Below are 20,170 nucleotides of genomic sequence, written 5' to 3' on the forward strand. Positions count from 1 at the left end.
ATAAGAAAAGTACAATGACACGTACATATGAGATGTCATAATGAAATCCACTATTTGATGTACTACCCCCCCCCCAAAGCAGTTCATTAAGAAACAGAGCATGAGTATTCAAAAAGGAAAAGGCAGGCAGGAGTGGGGTTCAGCTGTACAGTGTGTGGTTAGTGGGGGGCCCTGTGTTCACTCTGTAGCTATGCTCCTCCCACTTTGCCAGTCAGAGTCTCTAGAGCTGTGTGACTGGAGGAGGGCGGAGAGCTGGGAGAGTCTTCAGTGGCAGCAGGGACAGCATCATGTTTGAACCGTCACTTCCTCTAAGTTCACTCTGTGGAATGAAGTTGGGAATGGGAGCATGGCTGGTAGGGACTCACAAATGACTGTTTATCTGCCCCGGGCCCCTGAGCAGCGCATCTCCTTTCCACAGTCTCTTCAAAGAGAGGCATGCCACGCAGCTGCTGTGAGCACACAGTGTAGACACGTGGCAAGCAGAAGGGAAAGGGCTTCTGGGGTGGAGAGAAGCCAGTCTCAATTAGCCCACTGGTTTATTCTAAGTCGTCTCATCAACTAGCTATCAAAACATACCTAAACATCTCCACAAAGAATTGACAAAGGCCTAGTGTGCCTCTACGGGCACCCTGGATTTCCTGAGATCGCTCACTAGGTCATACTAGAGTGGAACTAATATGCTGGGCTTCAAACACTGCTGAGCTTATCCGCTGCATAGAAACGGATTCAACAGGGTCTGTATCTGCTCTATCACACAACGCTCAGGGCTCTTTGTTGAGCCTGGGAGAAAGGTTGTCAAGCTCTGACACATTTCCAGAACGTAAGGAACTGTAAGAATAAGTTCAAGCGTTCCATTTCTCAGAGGAGAAAAATCAACGTTAGACATGATGACAGACGTCTGGGAATACCAGAAGCAGCCAGCAATGGAGCTGGTGGGAGAGCATGTTCTCTGACAGCCAAAGGGAAGTTTTCCTCTTTATTTCAACCTCCAACTGTAGTCTGCGAGAAGGTGCCATCTCACCGCATCGCAGCCCAGCAGTTCCAGGAAGTGTGGCGTGAAAACATCCTCACAGTTTCTCAGTGTGTAGAATGAAGGCGCCCACTGATCTGTTTTAAGTTATCCAGTCTGACACACATGCGTGGAACATGTGTGAATGTGTGTGTTCACTTTTGAAGCCAAAGTTGGGTGGGCTGAAGGCAGGCAAGGTTCTGCCCTGACCACGGTGCATTGCATTTAGCACAGTGGGCAGGATATGGAAGGTAGCCCAGCAATGTTTCTTGGACCCATCAGCAGGGAAGGTTTTACGTGGCAGAGGTTTTGGGTAGGCGGTGGACCTTGGGTTTAGTATCTTTCCCCAAGTGAGTTCCTAGACTCTTTCCAGCTTGGAGTCTCATGAGCTGCCATCTTCCCCTACAGGGACACCGTGAAGACTGATCCCCTAAAACACAAAAGCAACCTCATTAAAACACAAGTAAATGGAGCCGGTGGGAGAGCATGTTTCCTTTCCATTTCAACCTTCAGCTGTGGTCTGTAAGCAGGTGCACTATCAATGCGACCTCGTTAAAACACAGATACAGATTTTTAAAAACCACAATTGTGTGATAGATAATACATATCTATAAATTACAGCATTGTTTTTACATGATTTTGGAAAGTTGGCCTGACCTGGTGTAAACGTGTTTCTCAAAGCCTGTGTTTATAGACTGACTCTTGTCTTTTATCTACTGTCCATGGAGGAAGGACATTGTGTCAACACACGTTCAGTAACCCTGCATTCTGTTGTTTTTCTGGGTTTATTTTGCAACCTTGGTTCTTGGAGATGAACTCTCTCTCCCTAAGCGACCTGTTATAGAGTTAGGTGCAACTTTTCCTTTTCTTTTTCCTGTTTCTTTCTGTGAGGAAGTACATTTGTCTCATGATATTTCTTACCCCAGCAAGTGTTAGTCTAGTTTCAATGGTGTCATATTTTAACAAGTCAAGAACATTTGGAAGCTGGTCTCTCCTTGAGTATTAACATCTACTCAATTTAAGGAAAGCCATAGTCTTTTGAATGTTTTCATATTTTGTATATGTCATTTTAAAAATCCCTAATAAGCCAGACGTGGTAGTGTACACCTTTAATCCCAGCACTGCTGGAGGCAGAGGCAGGTGGATCACTGTGAGTTCGGGCCAGCTTTGTCTACAAAGTGAGTCCAGGACAGCCAAGGCTACACAGAAAAACCCTGTCTTGTAAACAAAACAAAACAAAACAAAATGAAAACCTAGCAAGTCCATATCTAAGACTAAAGCAATATATAGTGTATTGTAATATACAGTATATATGTATAATATATAGTATATCACTATATAGTCTGTATACCTTTTAAACATAGATCTGTGCTTAACTGGGTGAATGACCCATCCGTTGAGGTGGGAAGGCCTTTTTGTCAGTCAGAATGCCCTGTGGGAAGGAACTGAGACTGAGTTTTGAAATAAGGTAAGCTCTTTCTATTGCTCCCTGACCCTTGCTTTGAGAAAACATCAATTTAGAATTTGGTCTGGTCGGATACTTTCTACTTCCTCTCTCTCTTTAATTTTTTTTTAAGTCTAGGTTATTTTAGCTAACTTTTTAAAAAGCCATGAAAACCAGTACTGAAGTTGATCAATATTTAGTTTCCAGTTATCTTTTTTAAATGAATAAAATAATGAACAAAAGAGAATCCAATCCATTCTCAGAGCGTTTTTGGATTCCATAGATCCGCCGAACTGCAGTTCAGGACACAGCAGCCGCCCTGACTTGTGTACATCAGTTTTTCTATTGATCTGCCTTTTTTCTTCTCATATGATCTGTCATCTTCTGTCACAACTGGGTACCCTAATAAGCTCACTGGGGTTTTCTTTAGAAGCAGCCAAATTGAAAATAGTTAAGAGCCTAAGCCTCGTCCCCTTTGGAATTTCTCATCTTCTTTGATCACGCTTTTGTACTGTGTAAGACTTCGCTCTGTGAGAGAAGGGGGGCGACACGGACACCGAGTGAAGGCTGCAGCATCTGCCTTTAGGAATGGTGCTCAGACAGAAGGAATGGGGCCGAGTATCAGGTCCCCACTGCAGATGCCAGGGAGGCATCGGAGGTCGATCTTTCCAATTTTAATTCGAAAGCTGCTAGCATAGTATTTTCAGAGGGAGAAGCCCCGTGGAGGGAAGGGGAGCCCCAGTGATCCCTCCACATTGCAGATTCGAACTCAGGGATCCGGACCTGTCTACAGCTGCTGCCGAAGCTTGGGTTTTGCAACTTTTATGTTCCAAAAGAAAGAAAATCCTGATTAGTAGTACCAAAACTCGGCCAGGCGACTCTGCATGTGGCATGAGGGCAGCAGTCACAGCTGCTTAAGGACAGGAGACCAAAGCGGAAGAAATCCCTTTGCTCGCCCTCTCCCCTTTTAAAATTGATTTCTGTTGGCTTTTTATGTTCTTATCTTTTAAAGGTCTGAAATTTAATCTAAAACTAGGAGACTAATCTTTCCTTACATATCTTTCGTTCTGTCATTAGTTTGTTCCTGCAGTTTAGACTTTGTTGTTCCCATCAGTCAGAAACCTTGGCTTTGTTTTCACACTAATGGGGACCTGGCTTGCTTCTTGTCCACCTAAATCTTTTCTTGCAGGCTTGCTGCTCTTCCTCCCTAAACGGAGCGGTTATCCTATGCCAAACACACCCATTTCCAATTCGCCAATACAATATGATTTATTTTAGTGAGTGAGAGAGAAAGAGAAGCCGGGAGAGAGAGAAAAAACCTAAATCATTACCTATGGTCTCCCTAGTAAGGTCCAAATTATTGCTGAACCTTACATAAGAGCAAGCCTTCGCTAAGTGAATATATCTCCATAAATATGCCTAACAGTTGTTTACCCAGTGGTCCTTTTATCTCCAGTGTCATTTTGAAAGCACACAGGCCATGCAGTTAAGTAAAAAGTTACTGGCTTTGTTTAAATCCTTTTACACAAATGAGAATCAATTGAATAGGAGAGAAAATATTTATATATCCTTTTAGGCTTTCCAAGAATCCTGCCCTTTTCAGGCTCCCTCCCAAATGAGGGGTCTGAAGAGTTCAGGGCTGGCAGTACCTGTGAGAAAGTTTCATTGCCTTTTATGAAAGTTCAGCAGCTATATTTGGGGAAGAGCTATGTATCCCACGAAGGACAGCAAGTTAACGGAGCGATTGTAACATATGGAATTCATAAAGGTCCAATTACAGGGCCGTCACTGTTTGCCATGGTTTTAACTTATGTAAGTTATGGATTATACTTTCATGAGATCATAATCAAAAGGTTACTCTTTGGTAATGGTGTGTTAGAACTTCAAAGCCATCCTCTGAGCCCCGAGAACAAAGGCTTAGAAGTTTGAACGTAGGCCAGAATCGGTCTGTATGAGTTAACGACATTCAACCATCCAGGAGCCCGATCAGCCTCTCCACGCGTATGGAACTTTCTCATCGCATCAGATCAACAGTCGTCACCAAGAGATGACAGTTGATTCAGCTTTAATGCGCCCTTTTTTAAAAAATAAATCAGCCCGACTAACCAGGGTGTCTGCTCACATTTGTCTCAGAACCGTTCACTGAGACTGTAAAGTACTGTCATTCACTACTCCCCTGGAAGGGAGTGGTGATCCTTAATTAGGGACACAGCTCCGGAAGGGAATGGCAAGCTCTGAGGAATTTACGGAAAATCATCTTAGAAATGCGACAGTGACTGTGTAACTTATATAACAAGTCAGAGTGCAATGACGGTTGCAGCTCGTCCCAGCATTCCGGCATGCGACAAAGGAAGACCACGGGATTGGCTAACATCACAGATGGAAAACCTGCCTCCCCCTTGGCTCTTAAAATCCTCTGATAAGGACACAAAATGAACACAGTGCCGTCATGTGTAATCACAATGGTGACCTTTCTTAGCGTTCAGCGCTGGCTGCTTGTTCCTGGGCATTGGCATAGATCCTTGGATCCATGCCCTGGGGGGTTGAGGTGAATCCTTAGGCCCATCCTTGGATTTTGCTCGTCAGCCTCACGTAAACTGTCCTCAGATTATTTCCGTCCAACAGGTGGTTCAGGTCTTCCTTCAAAGTTAAAGCTTCGCCCAGCCTGAGCTGTAGCTGGTGGGGTGGGGATGGGAGCAACACGGTTGACAGCCCGCACTAGGCCACTCCTGTTTTCCTGAAGATGGAGGACTAGATAGTGGCTAAAGGCATAGAAAAGAATCAAGAGGGGAGGGGTCAGGGTGTAAGACTTTAGAATTGTGGTCGTTTTCCCAGACTCCTCCCCTGGGAATGTTGCCTGCTTTGCTTGTGCTGAGATGTAGCCTCCTCTGCTGGTAAGCAGGGCTCCCACTAGGTCCGCAGAGCCACCCAGCCTCGGCCTCAGCTATACCCTCTCCCATGGTGCCTATCCCCCAGACACATGCTCGTTCTGCCCTACCCTCTGGTAGCTCTGGTAACGTTCCTGCCCTTCCTCTCAGAAGAAGCACCCTTTGCCCCGATAACTTCAGTCGCCTGTCGTCTTTCTCTGCTTCCCCACGCAGTACACAGCCCGTATCCACGTCAGCATTTCGTCTTTCATTTCTGTCCTCCTCTTCACCACATGGAGAGTAAGCTCCCTGAAGGCCAGGGCTTGACCCCATTACTTGCCACTGCACCCCAGCACCCGAAGCCGTGTCTGGCACATACTGAAAGGGTTCAGTAAGAATCCACGGAATAATTAAAAGAAGGAATGGACAAAGAAAGGCCAGTTAAGTAGAATGCTTTTCTTTCATTTGTGTCTCAGTTTGAAAACATCATCATCATCATCATCATCATCATCATCATCATCATCATCATCATCACTGATGTATTTTAAAATCTCTACCACTCTCAGAGCTGTTGGCCAAATTGATTGCTAAAGCAGAAGATAAAGTCTGTGAGAAGCAAACAGGTTTTTAGAACTCTAAATACAGCATAATTTAACTATAACAATATTTTATCTGCATATGATTTATCTCTATTTGCACAGTAATATAGGAGACTGGCTATAAAATATTAATGCATTTTTTAAAAGAAGACACTCTTACTTTCTTAAGTCCAGGCCCCAAAAAAAAAAAAATCTCAAAGGGAAGGGTTTTCACCCTTCTATAGCTCTTCTCTTGCCTGATGCAACACCAGCCTCCATAAGCAACACTTGTAGCCAGCTCAATCCTGCACTTTCAACTTCTAATCCTGCAACAGAAGCAATATCCTCACAGGTTCCCCAGGGAGCATTCTATACAGAACGCTATCCTTATACCTTTTAAACCTTTATTCAGGAACAGTCTTGCTAAATCGCCGAGGCTGCCGAATAACTGGGATTATATGTGTGTATTACCACCCTTGACTACGTTTTGCTTTTTTAAGCATACACTTCACTGATGTCTTTGTGATTGAAAAGTTTCTGTCAATACGATTAGGTAAGTATGGGCATGAGAAGCTGAAAAAGTAAGCAAATGGAGGTTCTTTGTGATACCTTATTCCCTGTGAACTGAAGGTTATTCATTCAAGACGGAAGCCAATAAGAGACCTTTGCAAACATAAACTATTGACATACTATGAATAAGTGAATTATTTCTCACTCATGGACAGTCTTTTTTCATCCAGACTTCCCACTCTCTCCTCCCTTACACGGTATTTTAAAGCAATATCATGCAGCAGCATCACTTCTGGCCTAATATATTTGTATCACATATAAATAACTTAAGAGCTTTACAAGTATTCCTTAAGATGATGACACATAGCTAGTATATAAATTTCCAATTACATCTTGCAAATGTCACATAAGGTTCACATACTCTGGCCTTTTTTGGTCTCTTTTGATCTGTAGTTTCCCCCTCTTTTGATCTATAAAGTTTTTTTTTAATTAATTGGAAAAAAGTACTTCAAGTTTTTTTGTTCTTTTAAAGACACCGAGTCCCTGTAAAGTTTGCAAGTGGATGGTCTACTTCCTGTAGTCTGTGTCTTTGTGGTTCAACTTGTTCATCTATCTTCTAGATTTTCTGTTTGCTAGTAACAACTCATTTTAAAGCTAAAGAAAATTTCACCTTTGCTTGCACATGCAAACTAGAATGGTATAATACACATTTCTGAGACAGGACAAAAAAAAAAAAGATCGTTGAAGACTGTTTTCAAGACCCTGCTCTGTTTCTGAATCCTGCTGCTTGTACCCACAGCAGAAGGGTGATATCTCTAGGGACTTTAGAGGGAACCCTCCATCCCACACATCCATACCTAGTACCAGAATACCAGGATACTCTCTTCCATGTGCCAGTGCCTCCATCGACCAGGAACCCATGCTACCCCACCCTACCGATAAAGCACTTTGCCTTGGCCCTCTTCATTCTGACCCTCATTTGTTGAATGAGCGCGACGTGGCAACTTTTGCTAATACTTTACACACATTATCTGCATTTATGAAGGGAATGATGACCTTCCTCAGACTCCTCAGGCTTGCTGACACCCTGCCAGATCACTTCTCTACTTTTCCCTCTGCTGAAGAAGTTGCCTCCCCTTCACCTGTCCGACCTCCACTCATTGGACAGATCTCATTTCTGCCATCCTTCCTCAGGGAAAGCCTTTCTTACCCACACAAATAAACCAACATGAAGACCTCAGATCACCATGTACTTTTCTGGGCTCTTTATCATAGTCATAGATGTTAAAAAGTATTCGATGAGAGACTAACTTCAAAAAACTAAGTGGGGTGGCAGCTCTTCAAGTATTTGTTTGTTTGTTTGCTTGCTTGCTTAGAATACAAAAGAAACTATGGTCTTTTCTTATGAGAAAAATATCTCTATACTTATGGACACAAGAGCTAAAGATTCTCAGGGTATGTGGACCTAAATGCAGAACTCCTATTTCGGGTAGTTTTAGCAGGAAAAAGCATATTAATGTAACAAGAGAATGTGTAGAAGAGAAGCTGCTGTTTATAAGTCAAGGAAGAAAGGTTGATTATTGAAGAACACGTGTCAGAGAAAATAGAGACAAAAATGGAGGCATGTTCACTGAACTACATATATTGCAGGTTTTCATACTGATGGGGGGAGATTAATGAGCAAGAATATGGAGGCTGTGACTGCACAGTCTTCTGGAAGCGATAGAATGAGAGACACTCAGCATTTTAACCTTTTCGCCACATTTGTGTGCATGAGGAAACAAGACACGATTGGTGGGGGCAGGCTCGAGGGCTGTGGAAAGGAAAATGGTTGGGTGAGATTTGAAAGGGCTATCTACAGATGCACGGGAAAAGCTCAAAGAATTCATTTGGGGTAGTCACTGTTTTCATTGCTGTTTGTTTGGAGTTGAGAGAAGAAAGGAGAGCTGAGCACAGGACTTTGGGAAAACAATGGAATTGTGTAGGAGAAGCGAGAGTCTAGAGCTATTTCAAAAGAATTACCCAGGGATCTTGAGAGACCATCAGAGTTGGCCACACAGATCTAGCCAGACCTCAGAAGGTCTCAGGGATCTTGGGGGGCATCTGGAGCTGGCCACACAGATCTAGCTGAGTCTCAGAGTTACCAGGATATTGGGGGACGATTGGAGTCAGCCATAGAAACCTAACTGGATCCCAGGTTTATGGATTTTTATGAGTGATACTCAGGAGCTTGTTTTGATCCTGCCTCTTCAGCCTCTCCTTTCCAGAAAGACGCCGAATGATGGATATATATGTGAATACCACATGGGTAGATGAACATAATGGAGTAAAAGGGAAACTGGGGGGACTGCTGAGGTAGCTCAGTGGATAAGGCTGTTTGCCGCCAAGCCAGCAACCTCAGTTGGCCTCCCTGAAGTCACATGGTGGAAGGATAGAAATGACTCTTACAAGTTGCCCTCTGACCTCCATATGAGCACCATGGCACATGTGTGCCCCCATATATACACACACAAGATGAATGGATGTTCTGAAGATGCTTTCAAAAGAACAATTTAAAAGGCCGTTTTAGGCAACGACTTTGCCTAAACTGTAAAATACTTTAACTCTGCTAGTAAAGCTAGCCCTCTGACTTTTGCAGCCCTGAGATTACAGATATTTTCCTTTTCCTGTTTGGCTTTTAGGGACAGGACAAGCTAATAATATGGAATTTCAATTCCATGAGCAAAATATTTAAGTTCACGAAGATACCAATGACTTTCTCCAAAGTACTTTGAAAGATATTAGCCAAAGCTAAAGAAAAAAAAATATATATGTTTTTGTCTTTTTTTTAATCAAAAAGCAAGTTAATACTGTTCACCTGGATTCAATAAAAATATGTTAAAGGATTTTTGAAAAGTACCTAAATCTTAAAACTAAGGAAAACATGACCTCATTTAAAATATTTTGACAGTGTCATTGAGAATATTTCCTGATGCTTCTAAGTTGACAGATTCTACCTTCTAAGATTTAACCTCTCAGTTAAAAGATTCAAGCTTTTTTTGTCATAGAATGGAGTAAGCACACATCTGTAGAGCTAAGCCTACCACACCGAATTCAGAAAGAAATACAACACTCATCTAGCCTTTTGGGGACTACTTACACGTATTACCCAAGTTTCTGTTTACATTTTGTACATGTTCAGTACAAAAAAAAAAAAAAAAAAAAGAAAGTGGGATGTGCTGAAATAAACCCTGTGGAATGGGTGAAGGAGCAGGAGAGAAAATGAGAAAATGAGATACCAGCGAAGGACATGTTTGCTTCAGGGGAGGTAAGAGCAATTGTGCGTTTTTAGTAACGATTAAAGACGTGAATCATTTCTCAAAGCAAATGAATACTCACTGACTACTTCCGAGGCTTTAAGAGAAGCAGTGATCAAATGTGTCCTTAGGTGAGAAGAAAAACAGTGCAGCGGTTCCTTTTCCCCTCCTCTCCACACACTTGCCTGCTACTGGTGCCTAATCTCCGCCCTTCCGGCATTTGCCTATAGTCTCTGTGCTCCCCATTCACGTCCTCCTGGTCTCGGAAGTGCCAAGTAGACCACACACTCCACCTCTCTTTCTTGGGTCCCTCCTCTTCCTGTGTTTTAGTTACTCAGTGCCACCTTCCTCCCAAAGTCCAGTCCGTATGCAGCTCAGGACTTGGCCCAGACTTAACGGTCACTTACTTTGAATCTGACATGCTCTGAGGAGCCAGTAACAAGTAACCAGGCCTTGGGGAAGATTGGGAAACAGGAGCGCTCAGAAGCCCAAGGCTGCCTACACTGGCCTTTCCACTGGGAACACAGGCAGTCTGCTGAAAGCCATGGGAGGAAAGGGGCTGCATCTGCTGCTGTTAGAGCTCTGGAGCTCAGACCCAGGACGTGTGAGCCGGTATCCTACCCCTGAGATATTCCTCCAGCGCTGCAGAGCCGCAGAGTCGTCTGTAACAACTGTGACTCTATTTATTTCCTTTGGCCCCCGAGACAGACTGGGAAAAGTCCTTTCTACCACCCAATGCCTCTCTCTTGATTTTCTAACTCCCCTGTTGCCCTTCCCTCTGAGAACAGACACCTTGAGTTTGGTGGCACTCTGTTGCTTCCCCATCTTGAAGACTTTTGAAAGAGAGCGACTAGCCAATGGCTTCTCAACTTGCCAGGTCTGTTTCTGGTTTTCAGAAGCAGTGGTGATTCCAAATGCTAGGAGGAAAAACGGAAAATGTCTTAGAAATTTCGCATTTATGTGAAGCCAAACTGTGTGATCTCTTGCCAATTTTAGTTTACAAAACTCGCATGGTCCCAGATGTGTTTACTTGAACTTTAAGCTTTAATGTCACCATTATATTCCAATAATTTCACTCCCTGCATCCAGCCCACTGGCTGTGGTCTGGTTTGGTGTGCATAAAAATGATTGCTAGAACAGAAGACCTTGGCTGCCTGGTATTCTCTTCCTAAGCAGCATTCCTTTCAGTGCCAATTAGAGAACTAATTAAGTAACTACTCTGTGTGGAAAGGTGCTTTTTCTTATTTTGATTTCACAAAAAAAAAAAAAAAAATCTGAAAGCCAGTTGTAAAAGAAGGCCTAGAGGAAGGGGCTGTCATTGTTGCTATCCCACAATTCCCAGTGTTATTGCAGTTACATATTGAAAGTTACAGGAAGCAAAGGGACTAGGGATGTGGGAAATGGAAGCTGGAAGAGCAGAGGGACACAGGTACTTTCTGAACCAGACCCTGTTTATAGTATCCACTTATGTTCTTTCTGGGAGTCGCCTTGTCAAGGCTTTACTCCAGAATATGCACAAGACAGTTACAAACTACACACAGAGTGGCTGGATGTCAGATGTCAATATTTATTTGGTTACCCTTAAAAAAAAGTGGTCTGTATTTTCTCTGTGAGCAGCAGAGAATGGACCAGGCAGCAAAATTGGAGTCGGCCTTTGGCCCGCAAAATAAGTTAGTGATTGTCGAAACACGACGCTTCCGTCCTGCTGTAGACCGGAAGCTGATGCCACCGCAATGTGTTCTGGAATGCAGTGGGTTTGTGCTTCTAGATCCCTCTCACTCATTCCTTGGATTGTGTTCAAGGACTTATTGTGTATGAGTCTCCAACAGTCTGCTGGTCAACAACATATCCACAGCCCATTCTTAGCCACAAGGAATCCACAACTGTCAGGGGCCGGGCCCTTAGCCTAAGCGGTGCAGTGCCTACTTAGAATGAGCAAAGCTAGGTTCTGTCTCTGGCACCACAGAAAACTGTTTAGTTGAGAAGAAATGATCTGTGAACAGCTGAGCAACATGACCCGACACAGTGGCGTGTATGTTAAGGCACGCGCTGGTGGAAGTCCAGAGAAGTCAGCTTCGGTGACGGCAATAGAACATGGCTGCGGCATCACAGCAGGCCCATCGAAGAGCAAGACACGAAGAATGTTTTAATGAGCCTGGCAGGTTTGTTTTGTGGTAGGTGTTTTTAAAAGGAAGGAGTGAAGGATTTATAGTAATGCCAATATGAGAAAGAAAAGGTTGGGCTAGAGTTGAAAGAGTGGATAAAAAGAAAAAGACGGAAGTGAAAGATAGCGCAAGGAAAAGGAAGATAAAGCGTTGGTGCCTGGCTGTAAAGAGACGAGAGTTAGCAAGAGATGACAGTGAACGAAGGGCAGGGTCTTTGCTATTGGAAAAAGGATAGTACCATCCCAGCCCCGCAGAAACCAGCTGCCTCCGAAGATAATGCACCAGGCTTCCGTGAGCAGAAGCCCCAGGAGAGAACATAATGCATTTTGGCAGGATATTCATGGTACGCGTTGCCTTGCCGTCAGCTCATTCACATCGCTACAGTTGCATGTCTGAAACAAGTGGTTTATAAGAGAAAAAATAGAGTCATTTAGCTCATACTTTGAAGAAGCAAGTCCAAGGACCAGGGCCTCTTGAGAGGGCAGCATATTATGGCAGGAGCAGGCGAGGTTAACTGTTCACATGTCCATCCAGGAAGCGGACAGAATGTGGCAGGACCTCCCCGGAGGCCCCATCTCCATCAGATCTCATCATCTTCCGCTGCACCACCCTGGTCACTTTAGGGGATACTCATTCAACCAGAACAACCGTCATCACCTAAAAGGTGTCTATAAGAGGATGTGATTGGTGCAAGACAAAAGAGAAAAGGAAGAGCGAAGTCCTTGCAGGTCAGCAGAGGTGAAGTCACTGGCCACAGGAGGATGGATACACCACAGTGCTGGCCTTTTGTTAGGGTTTGCTGTGATCGGAGCATAGAGAAGAAACTGATTAGAACTTGCAGAGAAAACAGGAAGTGGGAGAGGACTCAACGGTGACAAAATCCAAGGTTCACTGAGTTCAGAGTTTGGAGGATGAAGTCTTGCAGGGAGGTAACAAAAGGAATTCAGAAGAATGCAGGTCCCGCCGTCTTCGGTCTAGACAAGCAGGCGGCGGATTATTTTAAGCACTGGGCATACTTATTCATTTTGTTGGGGTTTTAACCTTGTACTGTTTCCTTTCTTGTTTATTTTAGTAGATACGTCTTCCTGCCCCTCTCATACAGTACAGGGGCTATTTTATGTCCCTTTATGCTTCCCATACCTAGTACTCGGCCGATTTGAACTCTCTTGAATGCTATAATCACCGTAGACTATTATAGCCATGGTAGAGAGCTATGAGACTAGTGATTGGGGTACAGTAGACACTCAGCAAGGATTATTTAAAATGTCACATGCTATGTATTTGTGACAGTTTGGAGTTTTCTTTAGAACAAAGATGATATTTTTAGAGTTTTATTTTCTTCTACGACCACTTGGGTCAGTATCACGATAGAACTTAATAGAGATTTTGGGGCTGTGGCTTTATGAGAGAGGTCTCTGCGATTACTCTGCTTACTAGGTTAAGCACGCATTGGAAGCCGAGAGGTTCAAAAGTAGAAAAGAAACATTACATTCCACCCAGAGTTAATGTTGGTTTCTCTTCTTTCTCTCTGTTTATCCTCCAAAGAGCTCCAGACCAAAGGCCTACTGGGTCGGTCCACTTTGCTGTTAAAATAACGTCTTCATCTATTTGGAAGGAACGACTCCAATTTCAGCCAAATCAATTGGAAGCAGGATGAATGGCTTCCAGCACTCCTCCCTTGATAATATTTGGGTGCCTTTTATATTTCTCCATGAAAAAAAAATTACTGTGTGGCAAAGCAGTCCAGCAAAAAATAGTTTTTCAGCAACTTAATTTAAAAGTGAATTAATTATTCCCCTGAATAGACCCATTCTTTGTTTGAATACAAAGCACTCTTTTCATGTTTTTCCCAAATAACTGCCCTCCTTACCTCTACCTGAATTTCCACTAATGTCATTTAATAAAACAAAATGTACTTTTTCCTAATAGTGGTTTCCAATATAACTTTGCTATTACAGTTCATGCTCTGAGTTCCTTTTATCTAAGTAATAAATCTGTAATTTGTGAAACTTGTTCCCAAACTTTAAAGCTAGTTCTCTGTTCTTTTTGGCATAGAATTTGGGTTTGATTTGCCTCCAAATAAGTTTTTCCAATGGAGAGATTGGGGTCTAGGAATATTTATTATATTATAAATAAGACAAAAATGGAAAGTTCTGTCTAGAAGTTAGACTATGACATAAATCTAACATTCATTTGAGCAACCATTTTATGACTTTTTAAGACCTTAAGTTAGGTGAAGAATAGATTTACTCTCTCTGTATGTTTATATATATATTATATATATATAATACATTGTATATATATATATATATATAGTATTTATATACTATTTACATGGTAATGAAGGGTAGACCTCTTTACAATGGTAAATAAAATTTTCAAATAAGTATCAAGACTGGACAAAACGTTGGTTGATTTCTAAGCAACTTTCCAGTTAGTATTTTTAAGACACAACTTTGAAAAAGTAAGCAAGAAAGGATACACACATATATAAAATAAATACGGGACAGGCAAGACAGCTCAGCAGAGCTTGCCAACTTGAGTTCAATCCCCAGTACCCACACGACAAAGGACAGAACCAACTCCCAATAGCTGTCCCTTGACTTCCACATGTACCCTGTGCCACCTCAAACTAAATAAATAAAAAGAGATTTAAAGCATAATAAAAACTTTATAAACAAACAAAACCCAAGAATGAAGGAAATCTGGGTACCATTATTGTCCTCAGTAAGAAAGACAAACAGACAAGCTTTGCTCCAACAACTCCCTCCTGCTGATAAAATCCAAGAAACTGTTTTGACCAATTTGCATTTGGAGACTTCTTAGATCCAGAATCAGAACTGCAGTAGGAAAAGTGTAGTGTGTACCAACTACCAAAGACACTAGAGCAGGACCCTGAAGTCTATAGTGATGACTCTGCTGCCGAGGTCAGAGTATTGGCCATCTGAGAAGTCCATTCACCTTAGCCTTCTCCTGCTCCGTAGTCACGCTAAGGCTAGGTAGAAGATAATGGACCCAAGAGACCCTTGCCTTCCTGGCCTGCATTAGGTGGTGCCATGGAGAACTGAAGGCTCCTTAAAGTTGCAATTCCGGGTTCTGCCTGAATTCCTCCCAGATCCATAGTCTTTCAGCCTTACTGAAAACTTTTTTGGAAAAAACACTCAGAAGCAACTTGAATGCTGGTTGCTCCTCTTTCACATTTTGAGCTGAGAAAAGCGCTGTGTGAGCACAGGTCTTCTCCAAGGCACAGAGGGGTGACTGGCATCAGCCGCGTGGACTGACAGTGGGTTCTATGCTCGTTTTTTAAGTCAATGCATTAAATTTCACTATAAAATGAACCACATACTGAAAAGGTGGAGAAAGTAGAAAAATTTCAAAAGAAAATAGCTATCAGTTCTAGTTCAATCATGTCTCAGTGTTCCAGTTTTCTTATTAATAAAACCATTTAAAATAAAATAAAAAAAACAACAACTCTGGTTTCTTACCAAAATGATCTTAAAGTTTTACAAATGTAACTTTCAAACATATCACATCTAGGAAGGCAGTTTTAATTTCCAGAGTGATAAAGCTCAAAGACATGTTTCTGGGGTCGCGAAGGGTAACTTACGGTGTAGCATTTGAAGTCCACCCAGCTCTTTGCTGCCACTGTAGGCCCATTAATAGCGTGCTCCTAATGACTTTGGACACACGATGTATATTGCACTAGGATTTGCTGTGCTATTGTTGCTTGCTGTTTTATTATCCTTTGGTGGCACAGACGACCAGAATAGAGTTGATTATAATGGCATTCAGCACCAAGCCCTTTCACGGTGCCAGTTTAACTGTGTTTTAAAATAAATGTTTTAGTAATAAATACTGTGGAGTAAAGTACAGAGGGGGGGATGCCGCTGATAGAAGTCATTGGAAACACCTGGGTCAGTGAACTGGTGTCTTTTTCATTGATTTTTCTGCTGGGACAGAAATACTATTCATTCTTCCTCTCAAAGGAGTTCATTGTAAATCGAATTACCTTCCCCGACAGCATTGCTTTCATGGGCTTCCTTCAGATCTCTGCCTTCCCTTCCATAGAGAAGCAACTGTCCGTCCTGTGAACTGACCCTTCAGCAGATGAACCTAGTAAGAGAATTCTCCTAACTCTGACACTCTCCAAGGGAACAAACACAGGGCTCCTCTGGAGCCTTCCGGATCTCTGCCACAAGCTGAAAAAGGGGATTTGGCTAATGAACATGCTATTTTGGAACATGCAGAGCATTGCTTTGCTCACTGAACATGGAGACAGAATCTCTATGGTGGCTGCGATTCCATTATTATCCTCCCGTGAAGTCTTTCATGACTAGTAGTTAGTTGACAGTGATTTAAAGCAGAAAGTGGCTTGAATGGCTTCTATGTCTTCTTCATATTTTCCATGTTATAAAATAAAAATTATGCCGATTGTAAGAAAAATCCCATTTTCTCAAAAGAGGAATCTCACTCAGTCCGCACGTATGTACTGTAACTCATCTTAAAATTAACCCATCCAAGACTGTCTCTACAGATAATGGTAGAACTGCTCAACTTGCAGATTTCACAGGCTAGCCTGTGAGCTTTTTATTAGTAGCCCACTGTTCCTAAGCAAGAACAGACTGTTTCTAGCTCAAACCATTTTTTAAAAAAGATTGTGTGCATGTGTGTATTGTGTGTTGTGTGTGTGTATGTGTGGTGTGTGGTGTGTGTGCGGTACTTGTGTGTGTGTCTGTGGTATGTAGGGTGGTTTTGTGTGTGTGTGTCTGTGGTGTGTGGGGTGGCTGTGTGTGTGTGTGTGTGTGTGTGTGTGTCTGTGGTTTGTGGGCTGGTTGTGCGTGTGTGCATGTGTGTGTGCATGTGTGTGTGTCCATCCTCAGAAGCCAGAAGAGGGCATCAGCTGCCCTGGAGCTGGAGTTATAGCTGGAGCCATGTCCCTCACAGGTCTTGAGAACCGAACTCTGGTTCCCTGGAAGAGCAGCAGGTGCTCTTAGCCACCCTCCATCCAGCCCCCACAAGCATCAGGGCTCCATGTTTAGACTATCCATCACTCTTTTCCATGTCGATGGTCACCCGAGTGGCGAGACTTTCCTTAACTACTGACATAGTGGGAAAATGAAAATGTTTACATTATAAAGTTTTATGGCTTGTTGTCATTGCAGTGTTTTTGTTTTGTTTTAAGTTTTTAGGCTTTTCTATTAAATTGAGAGCTTAAATATAAACCTTTCAAACTTAATGGCAGGACCCTTAAATTTGGGGCTCTATGTGTCTTCTTTTCCATTAGGGTTCTGTTTTATTAATCATGGTTTATTACAGCTCTACAAATCCCAACCAACAAATTCCTCTCAAATTATAAAAGAAGTTAATGACCCCAGTTACTGCGATGAATTTTCTAAGGGCTGGTCACTGATTGTTTTGATATGTCTTCTCTCTCCGTTTTTCTCCGATTCTTTTCAACAGATAGCAACTAGTAATGTTGTTGAAGTTAAATGACCTTTTGAGCAAGCTCTAAATAAATGCTTTGAGCATTATAGGGGCTCTCTTCCCTCCAAGCTTGGTCCAATTCCATCGGTCTAAATCAGGGAAAGTGAATTATGCCTATTTGCTATCTTAGATGTTGGGGGCTTCAGCGTTCCTGGAGGGAAAATGATCACACTCCTGTCACATGGATGCTTCATCAAGAAAGGCCTTCTCAATCGCTGTGGTTTCCCTGGTGCTGACTGCTCATGCCTTTTGTTGCAGGCAGAATACTTCTACGAGTTCCTGTCTCTGCGCTCCCTGGATAAAGGCATCATGGCAGATCCAACTGTCAATGTCCCTCTGCTGGGAACAGTACCTCACAAGGCATCAGGTGGGTGGTCTTTGCTTCAGAGAAAGGTTTGCTTGTAAGACTTAATGGAGATAAGGATATATAACGTACATTTGCATCCAGAGAGATTATGGAATATTCTCCTGAGGAGAGCTGTTGAATTGAGGGCAGTTCGGTTATCGTCCTTCAGGCAAAGGATTAAGATGGGAATAAAGAAATGGTAGGTTTATAGTTTTCTAATTACCTAATAAAGCCCAGACCACACCCAGTTCATTAACGATTCAAGGTTATTTTTTTTTAATAAAAGAAGAAAGAAAAAAGAAAACAAACATGCCTGATGAGATGGATATATTCCATTAGTGAACATGCATTAGCACAGAGCCCACAAACGTGACAGAGATTCAAAGTAGTTGGGAGCAAATGATATAACCAAGAAAACATTCCTGAAAGTAAGTGTAGTGTCATAACCCCTTTAAGGGACAGAGGGACATTGACTCAGGCTCTCAGCTCTCACCTTCCTGCTTGGCAGAGAAAATTGTGTATATATGTGATTTGGTCACACACACACACACACACACACACACACACACATATATACACAAGTTTTTCATCTTGTGTGATACCCACCCGAGTGTTACCTAACTCGATCATGGTAAGACCAGAACTGTAGCTCCATTTCATAAGCCTAAAAAACGAAGGCTTACACAGGGTAACCAACCTGTACAAAGGGGAATGTACTAGGAACATAGCAAAGTCAAGACCAGTGCCTGGAGTCTCTGGCTTCTTAGGAAACAAAGTGTCCCTGTGTTTCTTTTAGTCCTGTTTCAAGGATCTATGTTCTCACATTTGACACTTCATGGCAAGCACACAATTTACAGGTCTTTCTGAAAGTTGTTCTGACCCTTGTAAGGCATGGACTAGTATAATATTCTATCTTATGGATGCTAGCATTTGTTTCTTCGCTCCCTCACTTTTTTACTACCTTACACCGAGACAGCAAAACACTCAATTCTGAAAGTTCTTGGAATATGGTTGCCACCTAAGTGCCTGACTTTGACTTGATGCTCCTTTGTAGCCAAAGATAATTTGGAATAATTTTTTTTCTTGATAATTTCCTTCTCTTGTTTTTGTTTTTGTTTTTTTTAAGAGGTGAAGAATGAGCACATAGCGTGTTTCTCAGTATCAACTCTACATTTAAAATTCTTTTCCTTTGCCTTCTTCTGATTAGCAAAACTCATATGGAAGCTTATTGCAACTCATTAAAATTCATCAGCTCAGTTCATTACATGGCTACTTTGGCTGAGCCTCCAATAAAACTGAAATCATTACATTTCTAACTTGATGCTTGCAGCTGACATCCCCCTAACTTTAACCATTTGTGTGTGTGTTTAGTCAAAGGATTCTTCCCAGAATTGTACTTTTGGAGCTATACTGGAAAAATATATATATATATTTACATATATATATATTTATATATATATATATATTTTTTTTTTCCTCAACAACATTCAACAGCAAGTACTGAGTGTTGTTGAGAGAATACCTTAGCAGGGAATGTTTAACTTCAACGTCACTTCCTAATACTATGAAATCCAGAAAGATAAAATTTAGGAGGTGGGTCACGGTCCCCATTGGGAAAGTGCCCACCACACAAGAAGCTGGCAAGAAGCTGGGTTTGGCATTGCCCAGCTGCAATCCCAGCACTGGAGAGACAGGAACAGCAGGAGGGGCTCTGGGGCTTGCCAGCCAGCCAGTCTAGCCAACGGCAAGCTCCCTGTGCAGTGAGAGACCTTGTCTCAAAAAATACGAGGAGGGGGCAACCGACAAAAACATCTGATATCAACTCCTGGCTTCTACACGCGTGCGTGCGCACACACGTAAAATTACAATTTAGAGGGAAAAATGGATGCCACCTTGGGGCAAAGAGAGATTAAAAAAGAAACAGGTTTTATTTTGAGATGAGGTGAAACCCACGTGTGTGTATATACACACTTCACTTTGCCTGTTTAGCTCCTTTCATGTTGGTGTGTGCACGTGTCTTTCCTTCTTTCTTTCTTTCTTTCTTTCTTTCTTTCTTTCTTTCTTTCTTTCTTTCTTTCTTTCAAAAGCAGATGTAGGGTTTGTTTGCGAAACCACAGGTGCCAGAAGCTTATGGGGATTTCAGATCATTGCGGGGCAGCGGTTCGTTAGCCTCATTAGCTTGGTCACCACGGTGGGAGAAGCAAAGGTACCTTGAATTATTAAAAAGTAACCAAATCAGTGTGTCTTTGCTCCTAAGCACCTATGTAGCATTCATTATTGCACTGGGCTGTTTTAGACCCCAATCTGCTAAGCTGTTCTTTTATCCCACAGGAGCCTTTGTGCTTGGGCATCTCTTGATCTTTAACAGTTATGAAGTGCCTGCCTTCTGGCATTTGAAGAGAACAAAAACAGGAAATGCAAACTGTGGAGTAGTTCAGTGAAGTTACTGAGTTATGTGAAAAAAATATATA

General features: G+C 42.4%; 1 protein-coding gene across 1 annotated transcript in view; it reads left to right on the top strand.

Moving 5' to 3' along the window:
* Wif1 (WNT inhibitory factor 1) overlaps positions 1-20,170 on the top strand; it is a 59,857-nt gene that overhangs the window by 19,910 nt on the left and 19,777 nt on the right. The window contains exon 3 of the mRNA XM_021637863.2: positions 17,612-17,720. Within this exon, the coding sequence (XP_021493538.1) occupies positions 17,612-17,720 (109 nt within the window). The remainder of the gene's footprint in view (positions 1-17,611; positions 17,721-20,170) is intronic.

This window comes from Meriones unguiculatus, chromosome 2 (genome assembly GCF_030254825.1).
Source record: "Meriones unguiculatus strain TT.TT164.6M chromosome 2, Bangor_MerUng_6.1, whole genome shotgun sequence".
In the NCBI taxonomy this organism is placed as follows: domain Eukaryota; kingdom Metazoa; phylum Chordata; class Mammalia; order Rodentia; family Muridae; genus Meriones; species Meriones unguiculatus.